The sequence below is a fragment of the Notothenia rossii genome, assembly GCF_949606895.1.
Source record: "Notothenia rossii genome assembly, chromosome: 9".
NCBI classification, from domain to species: domain Eukaryota; kingdom Metazoa; phylum Chordata; class Actinopteri; order Perciformes; family Nototheniidae; genus Notothenia; species Notothenia rossii.
In genome coordinates, this window is record NC_136907.1 from 15,531,257 (window position 1) to 15,557,632 (window position 26,376).

Sequence of the window (26,376 nt, forward strand, 5' to 3'; positions counted from 1 at the left end):
CGCCTTTTTATGTGTTATTAGCCTGACCCTTAACCTACTTCAGCTATACCATAGTTGTAATGTACAGATATTGGAGGAAGCAACATTTTTAATATCCATGGCACAGGATTGTAATTCAAGGGTTTGGCTGAATTGCGTCTTCTGGCAATAGAGTAGCTCATTTGCAACCAGTTCATGAAAGATTCAACAATATGGTCTATATTGCATTTTATATAACATTGCATATTTGTTTTCTATAAAAACGTGTTCATGTTAATGATGCTTTAATCATGCATTGTTAATTCATTCGATCAGTATTGTTAAATTAGCTATTATACCATGCTTGTCTGTTCACAAATGAAAGGGCTCATAACAGATATACATAATCCTAACACAATATTAAAGAACCAGGTTCAATTACTTGTAGGGCAATATGTGCAAGACTGAATAAGAACACAGGGTTAATTTACACTAATTGTTGAGGTTTTTTTAACGTAACGTTTGTGTGAATTGACAATTTTCAGAATCGAATATCCACTGATAAAAAAAAAAGTAGCTGTACCTTTTTTCAAGACTACTTTCATATTTTGGCACCGTGTGCAGGTTTTCTATCTCAATCGGTGCCAGTGTTAATAAGAGACACCTTTCATAAGAACATCCTCTTGGATGATGTTATGAGGAAGCAAACCATATGAGCTTATATTTAGACACCACATGGGTTTAACATGTCACCATCTCTACTTAATTGGAAAATGTGCATAATAATATGCAAATCCACACATGTAGATTATTATGAATATGTTTTGGCATGTTGTATAATGGATGATGATAGGTTTAGGATTCTATTTTTGCCGGTTCTTTAAATGAAGACGGTCCCAGAGCTGTCATCAAGAAATAATTGGCAACCAGTAGAAGAAACCTTTTTACTTCAATTAACAACACTACATAAATACTGTAGTTACAATAAAAATGAAAACGATCACAATGTTAGCGTATAAAGGCTTAAATCTTCTCTGGGGTAAGATTGGCTGTTGCCAGGATACAGGTTACTGGAAAAAGTATTTCTGCAGTAGTGGGTTCACTGTGTGTTATATTTCCTCCACTATTTCCATTGTGTTTACATTCTTTGTTACACTACATAAATGTGAAACACTTAAACTAGAAAATGTGTTTTAAGAACCTTTTTTCTTAGTGTTCCTAAAGTCACATACTGTGTCTTCTGTAAAAAATAAGTCATTTGCGATACCAGATTGATTACAGTTTTGAGCTGAAACAAGCTATTCTATGATAGTCATTTAATCATGCCGTGAGGTTTGAGCGTTTATTTCTGTCTATAGATAAACAGGTTGTCAGCACTTCCTGAAAACGTTTACAGGTGCTGGACCAAAAAATCCAACTAGGCAAGAATAAGACAAAGATCTGCACACTGTATTAAAAGGCTTCCAGAAATCCAACCTGACAATGCCTGAGGAAGATCTGTGTTACTGGATATCGAAATGTTGCACAATTAAGATGTGGGAGCTTTTAATACAGTGTGCAGATCTTTTGTTCATTTTTGTCTAAAGGTATTTCAAGACACAGGAAATCATGGAAAGGGAGTTAAGCGAGTTGTCTATATATTTCGTCATTATACATCACATTTCACTGTCATTATTTGCATGTGGCAGTCTACAGTATATTCAGCCAGGCCAATGTATTCGTGGAACACATCATAAAACCCCTTTGAAGATTTTGCCTCACATCCTTTGTACTCCCATCAGTGAAGGGAAATTAAGCCAATGAACCAAAAAATAGCGAGTGTTGTGGGGAATGAGTTCATTCAGTCACACTGGATCCAGTCAGGACAACGGGTTCACTCATTCCCTCTAGTGTGCTCTAAATGTCATGGATAAGAATGTGTCATTTTAAAAACACATGCACAATCACTATCATGTGTGGAACTGCATGCTTGTTGCAAGCACACATAAATTAAAACAAACAACAAAGTAACAGATCTACCTCTGGATCTACAGCCTAGTTAGCTTGGCCATTGCAACTTGTCCCATCCACTCAGACAGGGGATATAGGATGGAGAGTGAAAAAGTGTCATAAGTTTTTCTAAATATTGGGGTAAATAAACATCAAAAGGTAAAGACAGAGAGATGCAGTACCTGTTTGAAATGTTTCCAGAGCCTTGGGCCCACTCGCTCTGAGCTCCTTGGTCATGTTGGCAATAAGAGCTGAATCATCTGTTCTCAAAACACTCACTTTCCAGGGGAGTGCTTAAAAAGAAATACAATGCACTGAGGTGGCATAAATGAATACTTGGCAAGGTTCTGTCACCTTTTTATTGTGTGTAAATATGTGTGTTTTCTCGTGCATGTGTGTGAAAGTGTGTGCGCGTGTGATTTCCAGAAAGACGAACTTGTGGCTTAAACAGGGTCCCTGTAAGACAGAGAGAAGAGAAAGAAAGGTAGAATTAGGGGGAGCCTGGTATGTTGAGTAATTAAAGGGTTATATTTTTACCATATTCAAACATACAGATATATGCAAACACCTCCACACACACCTACTCCATTTCACATGCGTCCACATCTGCCTCCATAACACACATTGGTATGATGTAACAGCATGCTCCAGTTCCGTCTTACTGTGAAGGTTGGCATCCATTCCAGGCTGAATTTAACATTTGAATGTATTCCGTCCCTCGCTGCCAATGTTGTTTACAAAGACCTTGTGAAACTCGTCTAGGAACCTGTGCCAGGTAGTTCACACCTCCACCTCCTCCGCGTGATGTGTTAGAGCAGGCGACACTTTTGACAGCACTGAGAGCCCCTTTCAGCCAGAGAACCTACATCAAGCTGGCAACAAATTCCAACTTTCTGTGTTGTTTGGTAATTAGGTAGGTTGGGAAGTCATGTTTCGATATAATTGGTACTGTGTCTCTATGCTTTAAAAGGCAAACATGGGCCTACTTTTTCTTTAGTTAAATTGAATTTGCAAATTAAATCTATTTCTCAAATGTTTGCACTGCAGCTATGTGTGCTTGTATGATTAGCTAAGACTGACTGTGGGCTGGTGTGAAAATGTGAGCTGAATAATAAGTAGCCTGCCCATATGCATAAAATGGCTACATGTCTAGATTTGATTAACACAAACTAGTTTGCTTGATTCAAATATATAAAAGGTTTAACACACATTGTATGTATATGCAATTGGTTATAAATGCATAGAGGCCTATAAAAGTCTCAAAAACCAACCAGTGGAAACAAATAACTCAGGGCAAATGTTCAGTCTTATTTGTCATGTTCAATTATTTAACCTTTTGCCTGTACTTGTCTGTAGGTCCATGATTACCTCTGAGAGTTATAGGTTCGCCCTGTAAAATGTGTTATGTATTTTGTGAGTTGTTCACTTAGACTATTCCAAATGTTGCCATTTTCAAATATAGAAAAATCTGTAGTTTTGTATTATTGGTTCGTTTCATAATCCTCTTTGCAAATGTTGGTAGTCCGCCAGCTGCTGTCAATAATTTCCGAGAGACCCATAGCTGCAGAAAATTACATGTGTCAAACAGATAACACATTTTGAACAGAAATAGTCTTGTCATTATATGAAGTTTAAATTATATTACTGTATCATGTAGCCAATCAATGTCCTTGTCATTTATAAACGTGTGAATTGTATGCATTTGATTGTTGGCAGGCTCTCCAATATCAGTCACCAATACTTGTATGCTTGAAAAAGGCCCACCAGAGAGTAATGACATATAATTGCATCCAGTGTGATTTTAATGAGGGAGCAGTGTGCAGTGTCTGTCTCTAGGGAACACTGTCAGGTCACAGAACTGCTGACAGGCTCATATTGGTTCTTTGAGTGAGTGAACTTTTGACCTTTTGGTGATGGGACCATTTATCTTTTAAACGAGGCTGCCCTGCTGCATTAACTGTATTTGCCAAAGGAGCCAGATGGTCAATATGCATATATGCTGTCGGTAAAGAAGACTGGTTGTCGAGACACATTTCACTGAGACACGATTGCTCTTTGCTCTTAAATGGCTGCATGATTAATGCTGCGTAGATGAGGTGGATGGACACCACTCTGCAGACCCTGTTGGGCTGTCCTGTCTTATCAAAGAGGAAGCAGAATACAGGCAGGTCACCATGGGAGAGGGGGAGATTAGGGGAGGGGGCAGCAGAGAGAGTGAGATCGTGTGACACTGAGATTAAGTGGGAAACAGAGAAACCAATTGAGCGTGAGGAATAGTAGGAGAGAGAGAGCATAGATATGTGAATGGGAATACATCTTTTGTGATAACAACTTGTAAATGTTCACATTTCCACACTTGAGTAGGCACACATCCATCCATCCATGTAAACAGGTAGACGTGTGAGAAATGCGTGAATGCAAACACACACAAACAAGGTGTCAAAGGCGGATGTAGCAATTCCCATGAGGCCGCCTAGAGAAATATGATAGATAGGGGATTGCTGTTTATATCGGTGTTCTTCGCTCCCTGTCTGAGTGGCCTGTAATTGAATGATCATTATACCAAAGTTATGGCTACGGCACCTCAGTCGAAAATAGGAATTGAGTTGGAAACAGCATTTAGTGGTTTTGATTTATGAGCAACAATAGGGAAGTTGTTTTTCAAGCTTGGCACTCTGACGGGTAATAAAGAGGGGTAAGGCTTATCGCCTGCTGTAACCACTCTAACACACCAGCCAGTCCGCCAGCCAGCCTGCAACCAGTCAGTCAACCAGCTGGGGCCCTCCATGGAAGGAAGTGTTTTCAGCAAATTTGTTTCCTTCATGTCCCGTCCTGAATGGTGCTATTCATTAAAATAGCCTCCAGTCGGTAGGCACTGCTGCCATCGCACATTTATACACTTGTTTGCTTGTATCCTCACATAAGTAGACACGCACACAAATCCACCACCTGCACACACACACACACACACACACACACACACACACACACACACACACACACACACACACACACACACACACACACACACACACACACACACACACACACACACACACACACACACACACGGACACACGGACACGGACACACGGACACGCACACACACACTTGTACTAATATATACGCTTTTCTTCTGGTCCAGCTCATCTTTGCAGGAGGGCTTTTTGTAATAAAAGCAGAGCTACAAAGAGAGAAAGGGGTCTGTGACATGCACTGCTTTCAGTTGGGGCCACTGGAGCTGTATATTTATTTATCTGGAGTGAAAAGGACTGCTTCCTTTCATTTAATGGATGTGATATTTGGATTAAGGTGGATATAACTCATAATTAAGGGTTCACTAGTGTGGGTGGTGCTGCATAAAAATAACTATGAAATCTAAAGTGTTAATTATGAAAGTGTGAAGCATTGTACGGAGGACTGTGATTTAGCCTTGCAGGAATGCTCCTTTAGAACTAGAGCTGGTTACTGCTAAAGCTTTGTGCAGGTTTGCCGTTCAGCTCCATTGTTGTAATCTTATCTCTAACCTACACCTCGTCACTTGAATTCATCTCCATTAGCCAAATCTATTTTTGAGTTATATGCAAATCTGGACAAGCCATACTCCAGTCCAGAGGGCTTTTGTAATAATGCATCTTATCATCATTATCCCAGGCTCACGCAACTCCCTCACCCACACGGATCACTGCTCTCTCATCCATACTGATCCTTCAGGAGTAATATTGATATTGAGATCAGATACATTTTACAGTAAAAACATATACTAACGCCTTCTGTAAGTTCCGCAAGACTGGAAAAACGCTGGCTTGGATTGACGTTATGCATTTATTTGGTTGAAAATTGAAAGAAAAAAGAAAAAAATGTATCAAAGCTATATTTAATACATCATCATTATATTAACTAGGACCTTGACTTGATTGTTGGTTGATGCAGTCATTTTGTAAGTTATAATGAACTCAACTTTGTTTTGTACCTATCCATCTGTGGTGCGTGTGATAGATTGTTTCCATGTAAAACATCTTGAATGTTTCAGTGAGAATGATGAAACCCCAATCAATGGCCGGGAAAACCTGTGGTTGTTCGTGTTCTTGCATTGACTAGTGAGCTTTAGGTTCAAACACCGCTGGGATTTGCTGTTTTTAGCCCTTGGGCTCTGTGTTGTATCACCTCCTTGATCCTTCCATCACTTCCCCTACTCCCTGCGCTTGTTCAGTCATACACTTGATTGCATGGAGACATTCCTGTGTAGTACACCCACATTCCTTTAGAAACATGCATGCAAGCTATATTGCATGCGTTTTTCCTTATTTCTGCTTCCCAGGGCCTGAAGGCCAGCACTCTGCTGCCTACATGAAGTTTGTCAGGATGGGCTTCTCGGTTACACTCCCTATCAATTAATAAAAACTGTTGAGACAGTGTCACTAAAAGGGTTAGTCACACTCACACATAGCTATCCCAATGCCTGCCAACACTGTCATGTCATCTGGTTTGTCTCAGCTCAGGCTTTAGGGCTATTCCCTATTTAGAAAAAGAGCATGAGGAAATGAAAGGAGCTGAACCCACCGGTTCAGAAGCCCATGAGTTAGGAGGGTTGGAGTGCATTGATAGCGTGCACATAAATGCACAACCTGCCATATGCAGCTGTCTAGAGCATATGGTTAAGACTAATCACAACACTTGAACTTGCATACACACACGTGTATCATAACAGAGCGTTCTCCTTTAACGCGCATAACCCAAAGCACTCTGACAAAGTGTCAAACCTTACAGGATGCAGAAAGGTGATGTATGAGAGCAACATCCCTTGATATTATCACTGCAGTGTGATTTCATCCGTTGACAGACATATTGCTTTGGCAATAGCAACGCCGTGAAGGGTGCTGTGTGTATCTACAATCAGTTACACATGTGAGTCATATGTATGTCTCAGTTTATCATGTGCATTTGAAAGACACCACTTGTGAAAATGACATTAATTTGCCTTTGAGCCTTCACAATTCAGCCTGGCAATGACAGTAGCTTTATTGCATGTTTGCTGTTTTAAATTACATTCTTCATATAGCATTATGTGATATAAACAGTGCATCAGATATCATAGATATTACAGTATGTACTTAAATTGTTCAGCAGCAAACATAAATTGGTGGTCAGGGTAAGGATTTTGATAGCATTTTATTGTCAGTATTTAACTACTCTAGTAAACTACTGAATGTCTGTGAAATTGCCCCTTCCGGATGAACATTTCTACCAGTCAGCGTGTGCTTTCTTGCCATCATTGGGCCTATATTCACTGTGTACAGAGCATGCATGCAGGGTATGTGTACTGCAGCCCGTTGGCAGTATACAGTGGTAGAAATGACAAATACATAGCCTGCCAGTTTTGCCTTATGGTCTTGTATCGCAATTAGGACTTAACTACTGTACCAAGCCTGTGACCAACTCTTAAACTCTGCTGACGCATTCGAAAAAGCCATATGGTGATTAATTAGAGCTGAATGTGTAGGAGCTTTGTTTGGCTGCTGAATAAAATATGCACTACCAGGCGGCTAAACACAAAAACATAGATACATAGTGTACATTCCCATACTCCCCTCCATCACACACACACACATTACATTACATGTTACTTGTTAGACGCTTTTATCCAAAGCGACTTACATACTCAATACTGTGGGCAATCCCCACAGGAGCAATTTGGGGTGAAGTGTCTTGCCCAGGGACACAACGACATGCTGACTGCAGTGGGGTTTGAACCTGTGCTTCCCTAATCTGAACACCAACACACTAACCCACTAACCCACTGCGCCACAGCCTCCCTACATACATTCATACATACATACATAATAATGTAAAGACATACTCACATAACATCAAAACAATAATAGCTTATAGTACACTATATATGATGTTGTCTGGCTTGTTTTCTTGGTTTTGTTTGTTCAAATGGCATGCACCAACAAATAGAAATAATTCAAGCAGTGTTTTCTCATACTGTATATTGCCTTTTACATGAATGCCCATTTTTTCTGTTAGGCCTTATTTTATGGGTGGCGTTGTTGCGAATGTTCCACAATATACATTTCAGGTAGTTTGGAAAACCATGGGTTAAAAGATACTCAGTATGCTGTGACTGTACTGTGATAGATTGTGGTTGCGTAGTGTAGTTTTGTGAAAGGCCTAACTGTCAAAAATACTGGCCATGATGCATGTGCCAACCAGTATAGCCTGGTTGATAGCCTTAGCATGACATATTATGTTACGTTTTGGGACAAAGACAGCATCATACTGAGGCACTTTAACATACGTTTGGAACTTTTGGATATGTTTTTTAGCCTGTTTGAGGTTGTGCTGGATTCCTTCAAACACAGTATTTTCAGTTAAGAATTGGAATGTTTGTAAGAACCATGCCATCTGTTCACCTTGACATCTCCATTGTGTCCTTAGTGAGATAGACGATCCAGTAGACCAGGTTAAAGGCGCCAAAGGAAAGAGGGAAGAGGATGCGGGAGTATTTGTCGATGATGCTGGTGCCGGTCAGAACGTTGTTGTCTGGTACAGCCGAACCCTGCTGCAGGAAGGCTTGGGCATTGACGGGTGGGTTGGGAAATGTTTTGGAAGGCCGTTCAAACAGAAGGGCAGAGTTCATCCTCTTCTTCAACACATTGCTCGCATCCACCTTGGAGAGGCAAAAAGGAAAAGTATAGATCTGTTAGAGGCAATTGGCATTAAAGAGAATGTTACGTGATTTAATATGTGGGTATTCAGAATAAAAGTGGTTCTGTACTTTTTCCAGAGGGTCAGAAAATCCTCATATGTGCTTAGAATAGTAATACTGATTCTTCATGGAAAAGAACAAGCTCTCATGATTGAATTTATATCAACACATTACAAACAACTAAAGAGAAAATGGAAAATTCAGCCTGATGTCAGTGCCATATTTGCTCAGCTTTGAGTTGATTTGCGCATGCGGGAAATGTGTGTTTCTGCCAGAAACAGTCTGGAATACCAATGAGTACCACAAGTAATTAAGCTTAACAAAGGAAATCAATGATGTTTGTTTTTGATTTCATGTGTTTTTAATCAACCCGTTTCATTAAGATTGTAACAGTTGTGGGAGGCAAACAAAACATATTAAACAAAAGAGGCTCGATACATATTGACACACATATCGCTATGCCTCATCAACTTTCAGTAAACCAGTGTGATCTCAACACATGCTCCCTGATCCAATAGCAGTGAATCAGCTGCATAATGCGTACAGTCTCTGTAGGTAGAGTCAAAGGAAATGAGAGAGAGACTGAAAGAGGGCCATCTCTTTTTCTCACCGCAAAAAATGAATGAAAAATGAATGCAAGACTGCAGGTTTATTGGTAAAACAATGTTCACATATTTTCTACCTTTTCAAATGGATTTATTACTAAACAACCTCAATATTTAAGTTCGGTCGTGAGGTTTCAGAAAATGTATAGTTCACCGACTGCTCCAGCTTGCATGTAACGGGGCATTTTCAGCTCTCAGTGGATGTTTTTTTGCTGAGTACAGTCTTGGAACAAAAACTGAACTTGTGAGATTTAGGCTGGATTTGTGCGGCTACAGGATTACATGCTCATACAGGTTGAGAAACGATCAAACTGTTACAATCCTCTGGCTGAGGGGAACACTTCCAAACCTGCATTCTGTCCAAACTAAAAATAAAACTAGATTAGTTCTGCATATAACAAAATGTTTGCGAACACGATTGTTTCCCCCACAAATAAATGTACAGTTTACTTCTTGTTTGTCAAATGATAAAAATTATATTCTAGTGTTATTACTTTGGCAGCTATCTTCAGATGTACAACTGATGACTTGTAACATTGCTGATTAGATTACATTGAGAAATCTTTTCATTTCTAATCCGTATGAAGGTCTGACTTCATGATCATAACCATGGAAACATGAAACAGAGAAAAACAGCAGTGGAGGTCTATAAATAGAGAGTGTTGTATGTTGGTTAATTACAGGACAACATTTTCTACTGAGAAATAGAACTGCAAATGTGTGCCAATTGACAGAAAAAACCCACCAAATATTAAATATTAACATGTTTGGCTTTTCTCCCAGTTTGATATTATATTTAACTGAATATCTATATGTATTGGGCTTAGGTAAATCGATAAATCGAGAAAATATAATTTTTGTATTGATAGTAAAAGAAACCAATATATTATTAAATGTCCTTCCCTTGGAAAAATGGTGAAACTGTTATCATGATATCACTGGAACACAATCAATTTAACTTCGGAATAGTACTGATAGTTTCCTAACTCTGAAAAAAGGAGAGAAAGACCTAGAAAGAGAGTGACAGATAGATAGAGATGGAATGGAAACAATGATGCTACACAGAGAAATAAAAACATATTCTAATCTATTCAGACTTCATTGGTGTGAGACTTTTATTTAAGGAACTGCGCTCCAGTTCAACAAGTAAAACAACAGTATCACCGTTTCATTCTAGATAAAGGCTTGAGTTGAAACACAATAGTTGCTATGGAAGGTCCTCTGAGTATAGTAAGACACAATATTAGATTGTGATCTGTTAAACCCTCTAGCAACATGACAGGGGGGAGGGGTCCTGCCCTGTCCTGCCAATCTAACAGCTGGTTATCCAGACGTTAATCTACTCCCATAACTCTGAGTTAGGTGTGCTTTCTTGTGTTGAATAACTGCTCATTTTAAAGGGCAACATATTTGAGTTCCAACAGGAATTTGAACCTGGAGTCTATTTGTTTTCTAGTGTAACAGGATGATGTCCAAACCTCCAACAACACCAGGCTGCAGCTTTACATGTTAGCTCCCTATCACTACAATGGTTCCTTTTAAAGTCAAAGATCATGCTTTAAGTACATGTTGGGAGTGTGGCCTGTGTGACGTACTATGCACATCTGATCTGATACACAAGCTATTTGTGTTAATGACAACAGGCTGCCTTGGCTTCTTCCTGGTCAAATCCCAGAAGGATCAGCTCCTCTCCTCTTTATCCACTTCTCAACTTTCAACAGACCCACTTTGACAGGGGAGGACGGGCGCTGCCTTATGGATCCATGGATGTTGTTTGGGTGTGGCTATTAATGTGCATGAGTGGGCGGTCTCTCCATCTAAGTGTGTTTCATAGTGTGTGTGTAGGCGTGCATGTGACATAAGGTTACTCTAACTGTGCACTACCAATATGGCATGGGAGTAAGTGCATGTACTGTAGGTTCATCTATGTGGGTGTTGAGTGGGTGTGTGGATTACATTATAATTGGGAAGATGTACATGTGTATGTAAATATATAAATGTGTTTGAAATAAGAAGGTATCCTAGAAACAGCTATAGTGCTCTTTATACATTTTTATAGGTTTAGAAAGTAAGAGAACAAAAATTGCTTTGGCTATATGGCTGGAAATACAAAATCCACAGATGTTTTTATGAATTTAAGACCTGATCATCATCCAAAAAATGTATCCATGATCCTCTTATTATACACTCCATAATGCAGTGGAGAAATCTCAGGATTGTTGAATGACATGCAGGAAAAAGACTACTTTTACTTCTGATTCTGAAAGAAATTTTGCTTTTTTGTTAGTTAAACAAGATCACACTCCAGATTTAACTCTAGTATAATACAAGCCCCTAGCTTCTTATGCGATGGAATTTCAACGCTGATTTTTCCTCATTCCGGGCAGATCATATTTATGAGGTTGTGAAATTACATTTCAAGATGCAACCTCCTGCTGGTTAACAAGTCAAAAAATACATTTCTATTACCCATAAGGCTTGAGTGTTGTGTGACAAAGTCCCAGGATAGTGTATTGGTGCTCAGGCTATGGATGAGGCTTAAAAAACGTTGATGTAGCCCATCTTTTGTGTATGTAAACTAGACATACACATATATAATTATTCCTATATATCAATTATTCATTATATATCATATGAAATATATCTGATCTAATGTACAGTTGGTAGTGGGAGGCCTCAGGGGACAGCAACAAAAAACTTCCCTGGTATCTTTTGTACATAAAGACCATAACCCTACACTCTACAACTAATAAAAAATCTAATCTAAACGTGTCCCGCTTTAATCACTACATCTCCTCATCCCAGTAATGGTCACTGATTCCTTGATTACCAGCACATGTGGCCTGGCCTATAAATAATGATCCCTTCTGTCTCTCCTTTTCTTCCTCCCACCAAATGTTTTATTTTCTGTTTATTTCCTTCACCACATACTGCACCACCTACTCACACATGCCACTGAAAGAGCAAGCAGCACACTTTACACACACTGCAAACACCCCCTTTCCCTTTGTGTTTACGGGTACATCTGAATCATTCAATGAAATATGTATCTTATGTCACTATAATGTATTCAGTCCTGTTGTGGCTTTACCTGCCAGTCATAACTGGACGTAGTTTTAAAAAAATCGTGACTGCAGGACGGTTATTTCTATTCCCAATGATACACCATTGTGTCTTTTTCCTTTTCTCTGTGCAATGAAGAGTCTTTCCTCCTACATATTTGCTGAAAGCAGTCATTTTCCATGATGCATCCCTCCCACTCTCTTTTTCTCTTAGTGCAACTCTTCCTCACACATGCACACAAACAAAACCACACAGTCCCCCCCACCATCCATCCAATCCTCCATCTTGCTCCACAAAAATGGACTGGGCCAGCTCTCTCAGCCCCCACTCCGCTTCATTGTGGAAGCTGCCCTCCTTCTTGTGAGCCTGCAGTGATCTGCTGGATATTCCCTTAATCTATGGCTCTTACATAATCTGCAGCAACATCGTTCACAGAGCCACTGGCTGTCTCCTCGTGTCACAGTTACAGGGCAGAATAGAGGACTGGGAGAGAGGGATGGATGGGTGATAGATACTGTTGATGGATGGATGGATAAGACATGATCGTATAGAGTGATGAGGGTATGGATGTGTGGGCATCCTTTGCTGCAGATTACGTGTGTGCATATATACGAGCCTTTGGTATGTTGGTGTGAGTGTGTCCTGCAGATTATGTGTGGACCTGTGCTCGTTTTGTACTGTGAGGACAAGCGTGGCTAAAGTGGAGATAACTGGGTTTCAGTGTGCATGTTTGGACAGCACATACAAGGAAAAAGAGGGTGAGAGAGGCAAAAGAGGGGTTGTCAAAAGAAGTGTGTGTGCTAAGAGAGTGTGTGTAGAGGGTTCACATGGAGAACACAGCAAGGGGTTGCAGAAAGGGCTGCAAAAGAGGGACATTGTTAAATGCTGGTGCCGTTTTGTGTGTGTTGAGGGGGGGAAATAAAAGAGATATGGATGAGATGTAAGTGAGAGTATGACTTTCTTTGGTAGGAGACAAAGGATGAACGAAAGATTGTATATAGTGTGAATTGTTTACATTGCACAGGCTGCATTTGTGACTGCAAATAAGCAAACGTTTGAACAGGAGAAGAAAGAGATATTGTAGACTTATAGCAAATCAAAAAGTGGAAAAGAAAACGAGATACCAGGCACACACCAGGCAATCCCAAACACAATTTCATACACCACTCTATCGAGGCATTAGTGCAATGTTATATTATGTTTTAACCTTCACCATACTAACCAGTATAACCAATCGGCTTTAGAGCAAAAGCACAGGAAGTACACCTGTGCACAATATATTTTATCTCATCACCAGTTTGTATTATAATAACCCATTTCTACCATTCTGTATGCTAATACAGAACATTAAAATGGAAATGGTTACATAAAGGGAAAGACTGATTCAGACAGTAGAAAAGACAAAGAGACAGCCAGGTGAAGAAAGAAAGAAAAGGTTAGCAAGATATAACAACTAAAAATAAATAATGCAACGATGAAAGGTATGATAAGTATAAAAGCACCAAATACAGATGAAAGTTACAGAAAGATTATACATTATTTAAAAAAAAATTGTAACACTTTGCACCCAATAGACACACACTGCCTGTGTAACCGCTCCCTATCTACTCAGAGTCAGGACTAAACAGAATAACTGACAATTCATGCACATGATATTTGAATTGGTATACTTATTGTGGCAGAGGAACGTCTTTAAGCTAGTGCAGCATGACCTTGCATGATGCAACTTTCTGAAACTGTAAACAAATAAAGTAAGGTTTCAAGTCAGCCACATGCAACTCATCCACATAAATGGAACTGTTCTCTATGAATTAGCGAGGATTAACACATTCTGATAAACAAAGCTACAGTGGCTACATAACCATACCAGTGGTATGTCATTGATGTGTTACTGGTGTGTTTGTCGTCATCAAAGTGACCTAAATTAAACTCCATATGCATTTTCCAAATTAGACGTTATTTTTGGGAAACCTTACATGGACCAAAAACATGTTTGACAAAGTCCAATATGGGGAATGGTTCAAATGAAGAACTGACCTTACATGTACATTCACAAACTTTCAGCAAATGGACTTCAAAGTTCTGAGGACAGTAATGTTATTTAGCTCCTCAATTTGGATTTGTGAGAGAAAAGACAGAAGTGCGGTGGAGCGAGAGGTGGAGTGGTTTGATGAGGAAATGTAGAGGCATGTAATGAGGCCAAGTGAAGTGCTCTTCCTGTGAGTGCAGCATCAGCTCTGATCATCATTTATCATAGCAACCCTGTGCAACTTGTAAGGTCTGTATCTGTATACAGCATCAGTAATCTCACTGCTGTGTGTAACCTACGTGTCTAAGTGAAAAAAGTAACACTTTAATTGGTACAGCTCTAAGACTTGAATCATGTTTCCATCCGATCTGCCATCCTCTGACTGATGAACACATTACATGGATATTAGTAGCTTTGGCATTTTGTGGACAACTAAATATACGGTAAACCTGTGCCTTCACACAGGTTTGAACTTAAAGGTCCCCTATTATACTGTTTTTCGTCAGTATATTATAGGTCTCAGATATATACAAAACATGTCTCTGAAGTGTTTTGCTCAAAACACATTACATTACATGTCACTTGTTAGACGCTTTTATCCAAAGCGACTTACATACATTCAATACTGTGGACAATCCCCACAGGAGCAATTTGGGGTGAAATGTCTTGCCCAGAAACACAACGACATGCTGACTGCAGTGGGACTCGAAATTGCTATCCCCTGATTCAAAGTTCAGCGCACTATTCCACTGAGCCACAGCCTCCCCACACCAAATAAATCACCCATTGTAGCATCCAATAATCCACTCTGTTTCTGCCCTGTTTCAAAAGTGCTGATTCTGGGTCTGTTACTTTAGCTGAAAATAAGGAGCCACTCCCCACGCCCCTCTGAGAGATATTTGGTTAAAAAGAACACAATGGTGCTCTAGGAGGAGATTCAGGTGATAAGGTGAGCGGGATTTACCTTATTGGCTATTGGCTAAAAAATCGTTATGACATCATAAAGTGGCCAAAATCTGATCAGCTCATTTTCTGAAAGGTTTTTATATAAATGGATCAGGACAAAAAGTGAGACGAATCTTTTTCGAAACTTTTAGAATCTCTTTACACAGAGGAGACACATGTTTATGTATAAAATACATGAAAAGTAGATTTTGCATAATAGATGACCTTTAAGAACTGATTTTTCAAAGCAAGTAAACAAAGCAAGTGTGAAACAGAGGGGTAGACTTACTGAGGAAAGATCTCCGTCAATCCCTGTGGCTGAGGTCGGTGTAGCTGCTGCAGCCGCTGCCTCCTGGGCCGCCACCTTCATGGCTGCTGCCTTCCTCAACTCTCGGTTAGCTTGCAGGGTGGAGAAGTAATTCACGGCTGCAAACTCAATTAGGGCGGAGAATACAAAGGCGAAACAAACGGCAATGAACCAATCCATGGCTGTGGCGTAAGAAACTTTAGGGAGGGAGTGTCGAGCGCTGATACTGAGCGTTGTCATGGTGAGGACAGTGGTAATACCTGGAGACACAAAGGAGACAGGGGTTAGGAATCTCACATGTTATCTCAAGTCAAAGTCAAAAGTCAAAGTCAACTTTATTGTCAATCTTTCAATCGAAATGCCAAATCACCAAATACAAAATATATAAATATATGGAGACATATTAAGACATAAATAAAAGCACAACAATCAATATTACCTGACCATAGTACTGGGATAAATTGGTTTGTATTTAGTCATGTGTTAGCCACTGCTTTGGTATACCATAGCAGTAAGGAACCTAAATAATTGAAATCATCAGACATCTTTGGAAATGCTTTTATTTACTTTGTCTGTAGAGAGCTAGATGATACGATCAATACCACTCACATGTCTGTGAGAAGAGCCAGAAGGCAGTAAGCCTTGTTTTGGATAAGAACTGAAAGCACAGGGAAAAAGGCTTGCCTTTCTCTTTCCAACTTTCAAAAATATGCTTGCTTTACAAACTTCTGCAAAGTTCACAAATGAATAACTAAATGAGGTTTTTTAATCTGCACACACACTCTAAGAAGTCACCTCGCTTATCCACTGTTCGCCCACAAATAGTAACTTCAGCTTTATAGTTATTTTATGGAAATTAGTATGCTTGCTTTTTCTTGTGTAAATGCAACACTAAAGATAACAGCCTCCTGGTTCTAGCTTCAAACATAGCATACAAACATCAGAAAGACATTGATATCGTAAACTCTCAGTAAATATGTACCTTTTTGAAATGGCTCAATCAAGCACTTGGGCACTTGGGTACAATTACATCTAGTTTTTCGGGGCGGGGAGCTTTGCTGCTGGTCCCCCTTGTTCAAGCCAATATTAGTATTTTTTCCTATGAAGAAATCTACCTTCCCATGTTTTAAAATAAACCAAACTTCCAGACAACAATCCAGAGGGTAATACAACTGTCCCAGAATTTGAACTTTAAGATTTCATAAAAAATATATTTGTCATATAGTGTATGCTAGCACTATTTCAGCAAGATGTAGTCCCATGTAAGTGAAACTGTTTAGGTGCTTTGAGCTGGCAGAGATTATCGAGTCCATCACTCTGTTTGTTTGTTTTTCTTTAGTTGTTATGCTGCCCTGTGCTTTACAGTAGCTATCATTTAGTCTTTAGTCTTCAAGTCTAATTGTTTTTATTATTTATTTAGTTTTCACTTGGTGATCGATATGACCAATGCCTGGAAATGTTTATTAATTAATAACAGTGTAGAGGCTTGATTACAAGAGACCACACACACACACACACACACACACACACACACACACACACACACACACACACACACACACACACACACACACACACACACACACACACACACACACACACACACACACACACACACACACACACACACACACACACACACACACAGGAAACAATTGTGATGTCACACTACATACGGGAATTAACAGTAAAGATGAATATCCACCAGTCAGTCTAGCTTTTGCTTCTTGTAAATCAATAGTCAATTCCATCAGCACTTCTCACCAAAACAGTTCTATCATTTGAGCGGCAAAACGGAGTAGCAGAGTTTCTTTTGAAAGATTCATTTTGACTCTCTTTGCAAAATATACTATCTGGCATTTAACATCTGTGATCTGTTTAGCATTGCAAAGACGACAGTTGCAGCACTCGTGGCTTCGATGTTTATAAGACAGTAATGCTGCAGAGATGATTCAAAATCACTTCCTACCGGTGGTGAATCATAGATGTTGATAAATGTAATAATTAAATTGCTACAGTAAATAATGTGCAAAAATGCAGATGTTACAACATTTTGCACTGTGTTTAAATGAACTATTAATATTATTGACATTTTAAACATCCATGAACGCTACAAATAAATTGAAATTAAAAGCAGTTAATTAATCAATGTTTAATCCCACGAACAAGAGGAAGTCTAAATAAGTCGGGTTTTTTTTATTACGCAACACAACATATGTGTACAGTATAGCCTTCAGCTTTTTATAAAATAGTAACATGTTATATTATTACAAATAATAATGAACTCACAATTGATTTGCCCAAGTATAACTCTGACACATAGCAGCACCTATACAAGATGGCATATAACAGAAAGGTCAGACCATGTGACATTTCAGGCCAGCAGGCTTTGCTAAAAAGTCCTCTCTCCAGACACTAATCTATCAATAAGCAAGCTGACCCATGCCCCGCCCTATCACAACAATAAGGGCATCCAAATATCTGGAAGCATTTTAGAAAAAGCAATTCAAGAGGATGACCCAGACAGAAGCCAGACATAATTAGCTAATATCTGTTTATATAGCAAACTATGGATAAGATCATGGAAAAACTTTTAAAGAAAACAAATAAATGCATAAATGGTGAATGTGGGAGAGTGAAAAGAACACGGTTGTCTGATGTCTTTCTTGGGATTGCACTAGACTTTCCAAGTCTGTCAAAAGTTTTTCCTAACTTCTAACCACGGCCCAGATTGAAGTACAGACGGCAAAGATCACTTTGAGCACAGCCTCAAAGTATAAAACAGAAAGAAAAACACTGTATACTCCAAGGCCATTCATAAATACTCTTGATTACATAATAATATATATAAAATATCTGTGGCAGAGGCTATTTTGTTAGTCTTAGACAAAACACACAACACAAATAGATATAGAGTGTAATGTCGCCTATAAAAAACACTGGAAATGGATTTCCTCTGACTTACACAGACTCCAACCTTATTAAATCAGATAAAGATGCTGACAATGAACATCTCTTTTAATGGCCCATTTACAAAGTACATATCTAATTCACTTTCATCAAGCTAAAGCAAGCAGGGAAAAGGGGCCATTGAACACTCCCTTCCGTGCTTTTACCAAATGTGCAGTGTAGTTGTGCACATTTCATTAGCAGCACAGGGAATTATGGGGGATTTAATGCACTTAATAATGTCTCAATGGCATTTTCTACACAACACTTTTGCAGTGAAAGCTAACAGCTCTGGAGTGCAACTTCCTCCTATAGCCAGCCAGCATTGACTGTCAATAGCTCAAGCACAAGTTAAATGATTGCAAAGGGGAGGAGGGACATGGGAAGAAAGCCTGTCAGGGTAGGAGTCAGAGGATAGAGAAAGAAATAAAGGAAAAGTGTAGGAGGGAGAGAGATGATGTATAAAGACAGGATATAAATGAAGTGCTTGGGGCATTTATGTGCTTTTATATGAAAAAAGCAAGGTACAAATTAGGCCACACTCAATTAAGTCTGTGAGACTTGTGCTCAAGGGACTTTGAGCTCTTAGAGAGGTTGTTGACAATCCGGCACAGAGCATACTATGACTTAATGTACTCTCAGAGTGGAGCACATCCACATAGCATTTCATATCGTCTTCTTTACTTCCTCTCTTAAACCTCACATCGACAGCATTTGTTCAACTTAATAATGGCTTTGTTTAACATATACAGTATTTGACTGTGACTCCTCTTAATTTATTAAACAGACTTTGAGTTTGAAGATATAGCGTGACCTTTTTCTTTCATAGAAGAATACCCAACATATATAATTTCTTCTATAGAACTTATTCTACCCAGCATGCCGTAGGTCTGCCCAGAGCTCTTTTTTAAAAGCATAGAATCCAGAGAATGAGCATTTATTGTATCCTTTTTTATAGTGAGTGAAATGGAAACAGCAAGACGATTGAGGTTAATGAGTTACCACAGATGTGCTTTCCGCATGGGGCCTCGACTTCCACACTAACACTAATGATTTGGATCTATTCTGAATAAGTGCGCGGGCTCGTTGGAGAGCTGGCTTTCTTTCAAAGACATGCACAAACTACACAACCGTGATCTACAACGGCCAAAAGTGTTAGTCTGCTCAGCAACAGCTTGTTGGAAATGAGAGTAAGGGGAAATTGAATTCTAAAGAAGATGGCCTTCTTCTAGTGATTTTCCTCTTTGCTTTGTCTCTGTCTTTGCGTCCCTCGCATTCCTCCCAGTTTTTCTGTCTCTGTCTCTCTTCAGTGTCTCTTAGCCCTCTCTGCTCCTGAGGCTAGAGCTCGGTGGCAACTGTAGCGTAATGTAATGTGACCAAGCGGAACCTGTGAGTGCTCGGAAAAGGGTCGAGTAAAAATCCTCCCTCTCTCGTCCATTGCGTGGCACATTTTAAAAAGGACATTTAAAAGAGATAGAGCTAACGAAGAAAGGTTAACACATACTGTGGTGACTGTGTATCTGTTTGTTCTCTTTAGGAAGGTTTTATTTTTGAAGGGCCACTCTGTGCAGTACAAACTAATCAGAGCACAGTAAATATGGAAAAGTACACTTGCTTAAAGTTTGCAGAGCGAGACTCCATCTGGGGTCAAGCAGTGGGTGGTGGGTCAATACATTCCCAAATGAAGTTGACTTTTGAGAACTGAAAACTTAACATAAAGGCTTGCAACATTTAAAAATAAGACTCAATACCACAACCTGAAGTATTTCAAACTGTTTCTACAAGTCGTAGTACATTTCTTGCCAGCAAAAATAAAAATGCTCTTGAATTTTCCAAATGATTCCTTGCCAGCAGGAAAGCAATATAGGCATTTGATATGTTTTGTCCCTTTTCCCTTGAAAAGTACATCAGGTTTTATTCAGAATATTAATTTTAAAGGAAACTTACCAAACACAGTCCGAGCTGGAACTGATTCCTTATTAATCCAGAAAGAGACTTGGGCCAGGATGACAGTCATAATACAGGGAATGTAAGTCTGAATCAGGAAGAATCCCATTTTCCTTTGCAGGTGGAAGTGGACTGTCATGATGACATATTCACCTGAGAGAGAAAACAGCAAAGATGTTTGTGATTTCGGTGGCATATCAGTAACTCATAGACATAGACACCCATCTTTTTAGGTTACATTAGAAAACAAGTATTTAAGTAATGTACAATGCAAAAATATTAACCCAGTGAAAACTTAAAGAAATTATGTATGTAAAAAAATGACCTTACACCAATTTAAGAATCCTCCTCACCTGTGTTGGACTTTAGCCTCTCGCTTGACACTGTCTGGCCGATGAGGTCGTACTGAAGCAGACTGGAGGATTCTTCGGGCACTTCCACAGAGGACTGAGGGCCCTTCTTCCAAGTGTACACAATCTCGCTGATGGGGTAAGCATCTAGACAGGGCAATGAAGAACTTCGTTAATAGATAGACATTAACCATTATATAAAGTTATTCTTATTAAATAGTTTAGGACACAAAGTGACAAAACCGTTTTTTGCCTCCTAGTTTCTGGCTTTCAAAACGTTCCTGATTGTTTGTATTCTCAACAATAATAATTGAAATAAGCATGTAAATGAATAAACCTGAAAAAAATAACTTCCATATACGAAATGCCTGAACAAAATACTGAAACAACGAGTTGTGTTTTTGCTGATTGACTTGTTTTAGATCACCAAATGTAGCGGATAGGAAATCTTGAATACATGCTGTCAGACAGTGAGTAACTCAGTGACAGAGGGATCATTTGCGAGTGACACCATATGTCATTCCAGTGAGGTTTAAAGAAACAACAACTCACAACTCCCAAACTTGAGCGGGCAGGCATGGCCATCCATCGGGAAGTTCATCAGACGCATGGGACACTCTGCATTTATAGTTAATCTGTCAGAATAGAGAAGAGTTGAAAGAAGTGTTTGATTTATATTTGATACAGTGTTACTTGCCAAGTAATGATCACTGTTTTAAGATGGATCCAATGATTATGCTGCAGTATTTGATTTGAAGTGGGTGTATGAATTCTGCCCTATTAAAAGGTCATAAAACCTTTAACTGTACATCTCCCGAAAGTAACTAATGACACAATGGATTTAATAAAGTCCTCGTAATTAATTATTCAGTGTTTTAAAGTAAATTTGACCCACTTAAAGAAATCGAATTCTTTCTAAAAAATTGTCTTTTATGCCATCAGTAACTCAACAGGGATTTTTTGTTTATGCTACCACAGAACAAAGCTGGAGTCACGTTTGTTTGAATTGCTTTCCAGGCCTGTTTTCATAATCAGATGGCACATATCTTGTTTTTTGGAATGGCGCTCTTAATTTCTTTTCCTGTCTGTGCATATTCTTGGATGCTTGTTTGTTTGATTAGCTTTCAAGGTCTGTGCTCTATTCCGGTCTTGGCTTGGTTTGGAGCTCACTGTCCAGCACTGTTACCTCATGGTGTAGAGGATAGTTCCGTTCTGCATGATGCGAAACAGCTTGTTGGGGGTGGTCATGTTGTGAGAGATGGACCTCTTGCCATTCCGAAAAAAAGTGTCCGGCGTCCAGATCTTGCTGACCATCAGGTTGTTGAGCCGCATGATCTCAATGGGGCCCTCGAATTTCAGCCGTTCGTCGATCCATGACTGACGGAAGAACACGTCCATGGTGTATTCCTGGATGGAGGTTGGAGTGTGGGTTAAAGATGTGTTTACTACCAATCATTCTGATGATGCTGTTCTACTCCTGCCACTACTATCTCCACTACCCCCGGAGAGGATGGCAGATGGTTTTGTGAGCAATGTTTTTTGTTGGACCTGCTGGATGCAGTACTGGCAATGTAGTCAGTTGTTGTTTTTTCATCTCTGGCCTATTCTACTATTGCTGCCAGCCAGTACTAATCAAATTGAAAACACAGATTTGCACTTATTTATACATTTTAAAATCAAGACATTAATCTTTCGTTGATTATTTAAAGCAAGTTTACATTTGATTTGTATTCTTGGACATAGAGAAATGTGCTCTTAAGATAACACTTAAAGATGTTTCTTTATCATGTATATTAAATTCCTTCGAAATATTTAGCAACAGATAATAAGACATACAATGATTAACTTAATGGTGCCTTTGTTGGATCTTCTATGGACTGCCACGTAAAAGATGAAATAAATATAGTTATCTCTTTTAAGAGTCAGCACAAAGGATAGGATGCTTTTAGTTCAAAAATGTTGGCCTTGCTGCCCTGAATAGCCTCTTATATGCATCTCTATAGAACTGCAACCAACATATCACATGGAAAATCAAGGGGGCTTTATATGCAGTGAAGGCCTAAAGCTTGAAAAGTGTAGAGCAAAACTGACATACAGCGCTTAGCCTATCCCATGGCAGAAGTAGCTAACCTATCCCGTCCCAACATCAGCCACATCTCTCTCTCTCTCCCGCTCTCAGGCGGGGGGATTGTCAAACAGATTAAAATCCTAAGCTGCACTAATGACATCCTGCCAAATGCTGTAATAATGAAGGCTAGGCTAGCTGAGCCATGATGAGATGCTATATGCTGAGAGCTACCGGAAAAAATGTACATATTCTTTGTTGTGTTCTTACATGGTCTTTGTTGTGTATGACAGCCATTGAGTTGGCCTGTGCACCCTTTATCTGTTTGTTTCAGCCGTAGTTAGTTTACATACCATCTCAACATCTGAAACCGGTCCAAAGCTGGTGACAAAAATGTCAGTTTTGACCTCTGTGACTGGACCTACAACAAAAGGATAAGTAGTTGCTTTGAAACAGTCAAAAACAATAACTTTAGATTAGACATGTTCATGTTTTTACACACACAGTATAAAGCAGCACAAAAATAAAGCTATATTAAATGTGTAGTTATGCATAAAGCAACATTGTATGTGAAACTTAACAATAAAATAGAAATGGTTCTAAATGAAGTGCCAAACTCAGTTTCCAGTTGTTAGGTGACCATTTTTGTAGTTTTAAAGTTATATAAATGAAAATGAATTGCAATTTTTAACCACTACAGTACAGCAGCTAAATACAAACGAGGCACCTAACTACTGCAGTATAACTTTATATTTTGAAAAAAGGAACTTCGATTGAATATTGTTTGAGGAAATATCGTTTGAAATACAATATCACACGGTCATTAGCATACCTCCAAATCCGGGTCGCAGCCTGTTGTCATAGCCATCCAGTAATCTATCCAATATGCGCGTGATGTTATCCAAATAAATATTGGTATCAACGGGTTTATTTCCCCAGACACTGCTCACACTGTAACTAAAGTACATATGCAGTTATGAAAGATAATTACAACAAATAATAAAACAGTTGAAAATACAGAGTTTCTCAAATGCACATTTATCCACAGTCTTTGGTTCCCGTGCGTAAAAGTCCGAACATGCAGAGAAAAGAGTTGCCATACTCACCAGGACAGAAATAAGCAAGTTAAAAGGAAAGCCATGCCTCGCAAACAGCCCACAACTAGAAATCCCTGGTCAACTTTTAAAATCAGCATATTCCATCATTTAAAATCATGATTAAACGCGGGTCAGGTCTTCTTTTAGTTGTGAACCGTGCGAGTATATCGCGCCAGTCCAGCACGACTCTCCCTCTAGTGCGGTTGCGCCCGCCTCAGAATCGCTCAGTTGGAAAAACCTGAAGAGTTTTTAAGAGAGTGAAGAGGAGGAACGAGGGGGGCATTTACATTAACGGAACAATGCATTTTACAAGACATACACTGTTCTTAAGTGAAACTTAGATATCCAGAAAATGTTTCTGGTTGGTGGAGATAATGACGGATACTGTGCCTGTGATTAAGGAGATTGTGGAGAAAATTGCGATGGAGAGAAAAAGAGAGGGAGGGAGAAGTAGAGGAAGAGAGCATGCAGAAATATATTGCTATCATATCAATGAAAAGTTTACCCAGTGACCTTTTTTTAATGCAGTATCATTTTTAAATATAATTTTGCCACTGCCTTCTCAGCTTTTGTAACTACTGTGTATGTGTGCATTTGTGCGTTTGTGTGTGTGTGTGTGTGTGTGTGTGTGTGTGTGTGTGTGTGTGTGTGTGTGTGTGTGTGTGTGTGTGTGTGTGTGTGTGTGTGTGTGTGTGTGTGTGTGTGTGTGTGTGTGTGTGTGTGTGTGTGTGTGTGTGTGTGTGTGTGTGTGTGTGTAGAAGTTGAAGTTGTCACATTTTCAGTTTAAAATGGCCCCAGTGTTACATTCAATGTATTGATTTTTAGATCTTAGGGTTGGTGAAAAACTGAGTTTTGTGCTGTCTGGGAGGAATCTTTTGACTGCACTACATTAAATGCTAATTATAACCCTTGCACTGAACATAACTAATAAACCCTTTAAATACAAATAATAAAAGAATCTTTGAATAGACAAAAATATCCAATGTTTTATCGTGTTCCAATGCGTTGTGTCTCCATTCATCAAAGAGCTATAATAAATAATTTGAGCACAGCATTACTTTTTTATCATGAGTGGTATCATAGTCATGTTATCAATAATTCATGTGAGCAGAGAAACATATAGGATATTCTTCTGACAGCATTAACATGTGGAGTCTGATTACATAACATAATCCTTCAACTGGGCTCTTTGTACTCAAAACACAAGTTATATAATAAACTCAAAATATGATATATTTGAGGCACACAACAATGGATCACTCTCAGATCAAGCACATCCAGTGTTAGCCATTTTGAAGATTAGACATTACTGATGGAATGATCCTATTTTTTTAACGGAAAACCTCTGGTGAGTACGGTTAGATTTAGCTTCTATACTCATATTACAGCTAGAAGGCTCAGTAGGATTTCAAATTTACATTAGGTTACTGGAATTAGCGTTTCCGTACATTACATATAAGCAGAGAGTGTAAATGTTTTTCCGGAGAGGTCGCAGTGAAACAGCTTCATGTGGTGCAAGAGGTTGTTTGGTATGGTTGGTTGTTCAGGGAATAATATGTACCCTTGCTGGGTGTATTGGGGCTCACCCAAAAACATTTAGTTGTATTTTTCCTTGTATCCTCTGCAACCCATCATCTAGAGAGTTGTGGCAATAGAAGAAAAAGCATTATTAGGAGTGGAAAAAGCAGAATAGCAGTAATGGTAAACATAGAAGAAGCAAGGCGCAAGAGAACCGGTAGTCATATGTATTCATACTGGAGAAGTAACATTTGTAGTTGCAATTGAGAATGAATCTTGTATGATTTGTGACCAAGTTGCATTTCAGTTACTCTGTTGGCTTGCTGGTAGAAAAAGTAATCTGACCCTAATGCCTTGATCAACTTGATCTTATCTGTGAGGTCAGCTCATCTGACCAACCACAGCGCACTGCCCATGAAAGGCTTTCTGACCTGATTCATTCTGCTGCCACTAGATGAGGTTGTGGATGAGCCTGGACAAGAGTGAAATTATTATTTGCCTCATTCGTGCAAATTTGCTTAGCATGCTATGCAGTGGCTTCTAACATCACAAGCTAGCAGAGAACCATGTGTATAGTGTACATCACACACACACACACACACACACACACACACACACACACACACACACACACACACACACACACACACACACACACACACACACACACACACACACACACACACACACACACACACACACACACACACACACACACACACACACACACACACACACACACACACACACACACTCACGTGACACGGACAAGAGTCATTGCTCTTTAATCCACCTCTATATAGCATCTTTACAAATTATATGGATACACCCAAGCGGTC

The 26,376-nt window shown here is 39.2% G+C and overlaps 1 protein-coding gene across 1 annotated transcript; it reads right to left on the reverse strand.

The window, feature by feature from the left end:
* Positions 1–888: 888 nt before the first annotated feature.
* gabra6b (gamma-aminobutyric acid type A receptor subunit alpha6b) lies at positions 889–24,462 on the reverse strand. Its single transcript, XM_079648403.1, has 10 exons — positions 24,029–24,462; positions 23,755–23,879; positions 23,276–23,343; positions 22,044–22,264; positions 21,410–21,492; positions 20,861–21,004; positions 20,508–20,660; positions 15,594–15,871; positions 8,367–8,623; positions 889–2,403 (listed from the first exon to the last, which is right to left on the reverse strand). The coding sequence occupies exons 1-10, from the start codon at positions 24,115–24,117 to the stop codon at positions 2,391–2,393; spliced, it is 1,431 nt and encodes a 476-aa protein (XP_079504529.1). The 5' UTR covers positions 24,118–24,462; the 3' UTR covers positions 889–2,390.
* Between the last annotated feature and the right edge of the window lie 1,914 nt (positions 24,463–26,376).

What these genes read in the sequence shown, in the direction of transcription:
- gabra6b (XM_079648403.1), bottom strand. Translation starts at nt 24,117, where the DNA reads ATGCTGATTTTAAAAGTTGACCAGGGATTTCTAGTTGTGGGCTGTTTG. An exon ending in CGGTTTCAGATGTTGAGATG is followed by an intron (nt 22,265 to 23,275) that starts GTATGTAAACTA and finishes ACCTCCATCCAG; the next exon opens with GAATACACCATGGACGTGTT. An exon ending in CCCGCTCAAGTTTGGGAGTT is followed by an intron (nt 21,005 to 21,409) that starts GTGAGTTGTTGT and finishes TGCCCTGTCTAG; the next exon opens with ATGCTTACCCCATCAGCGAG.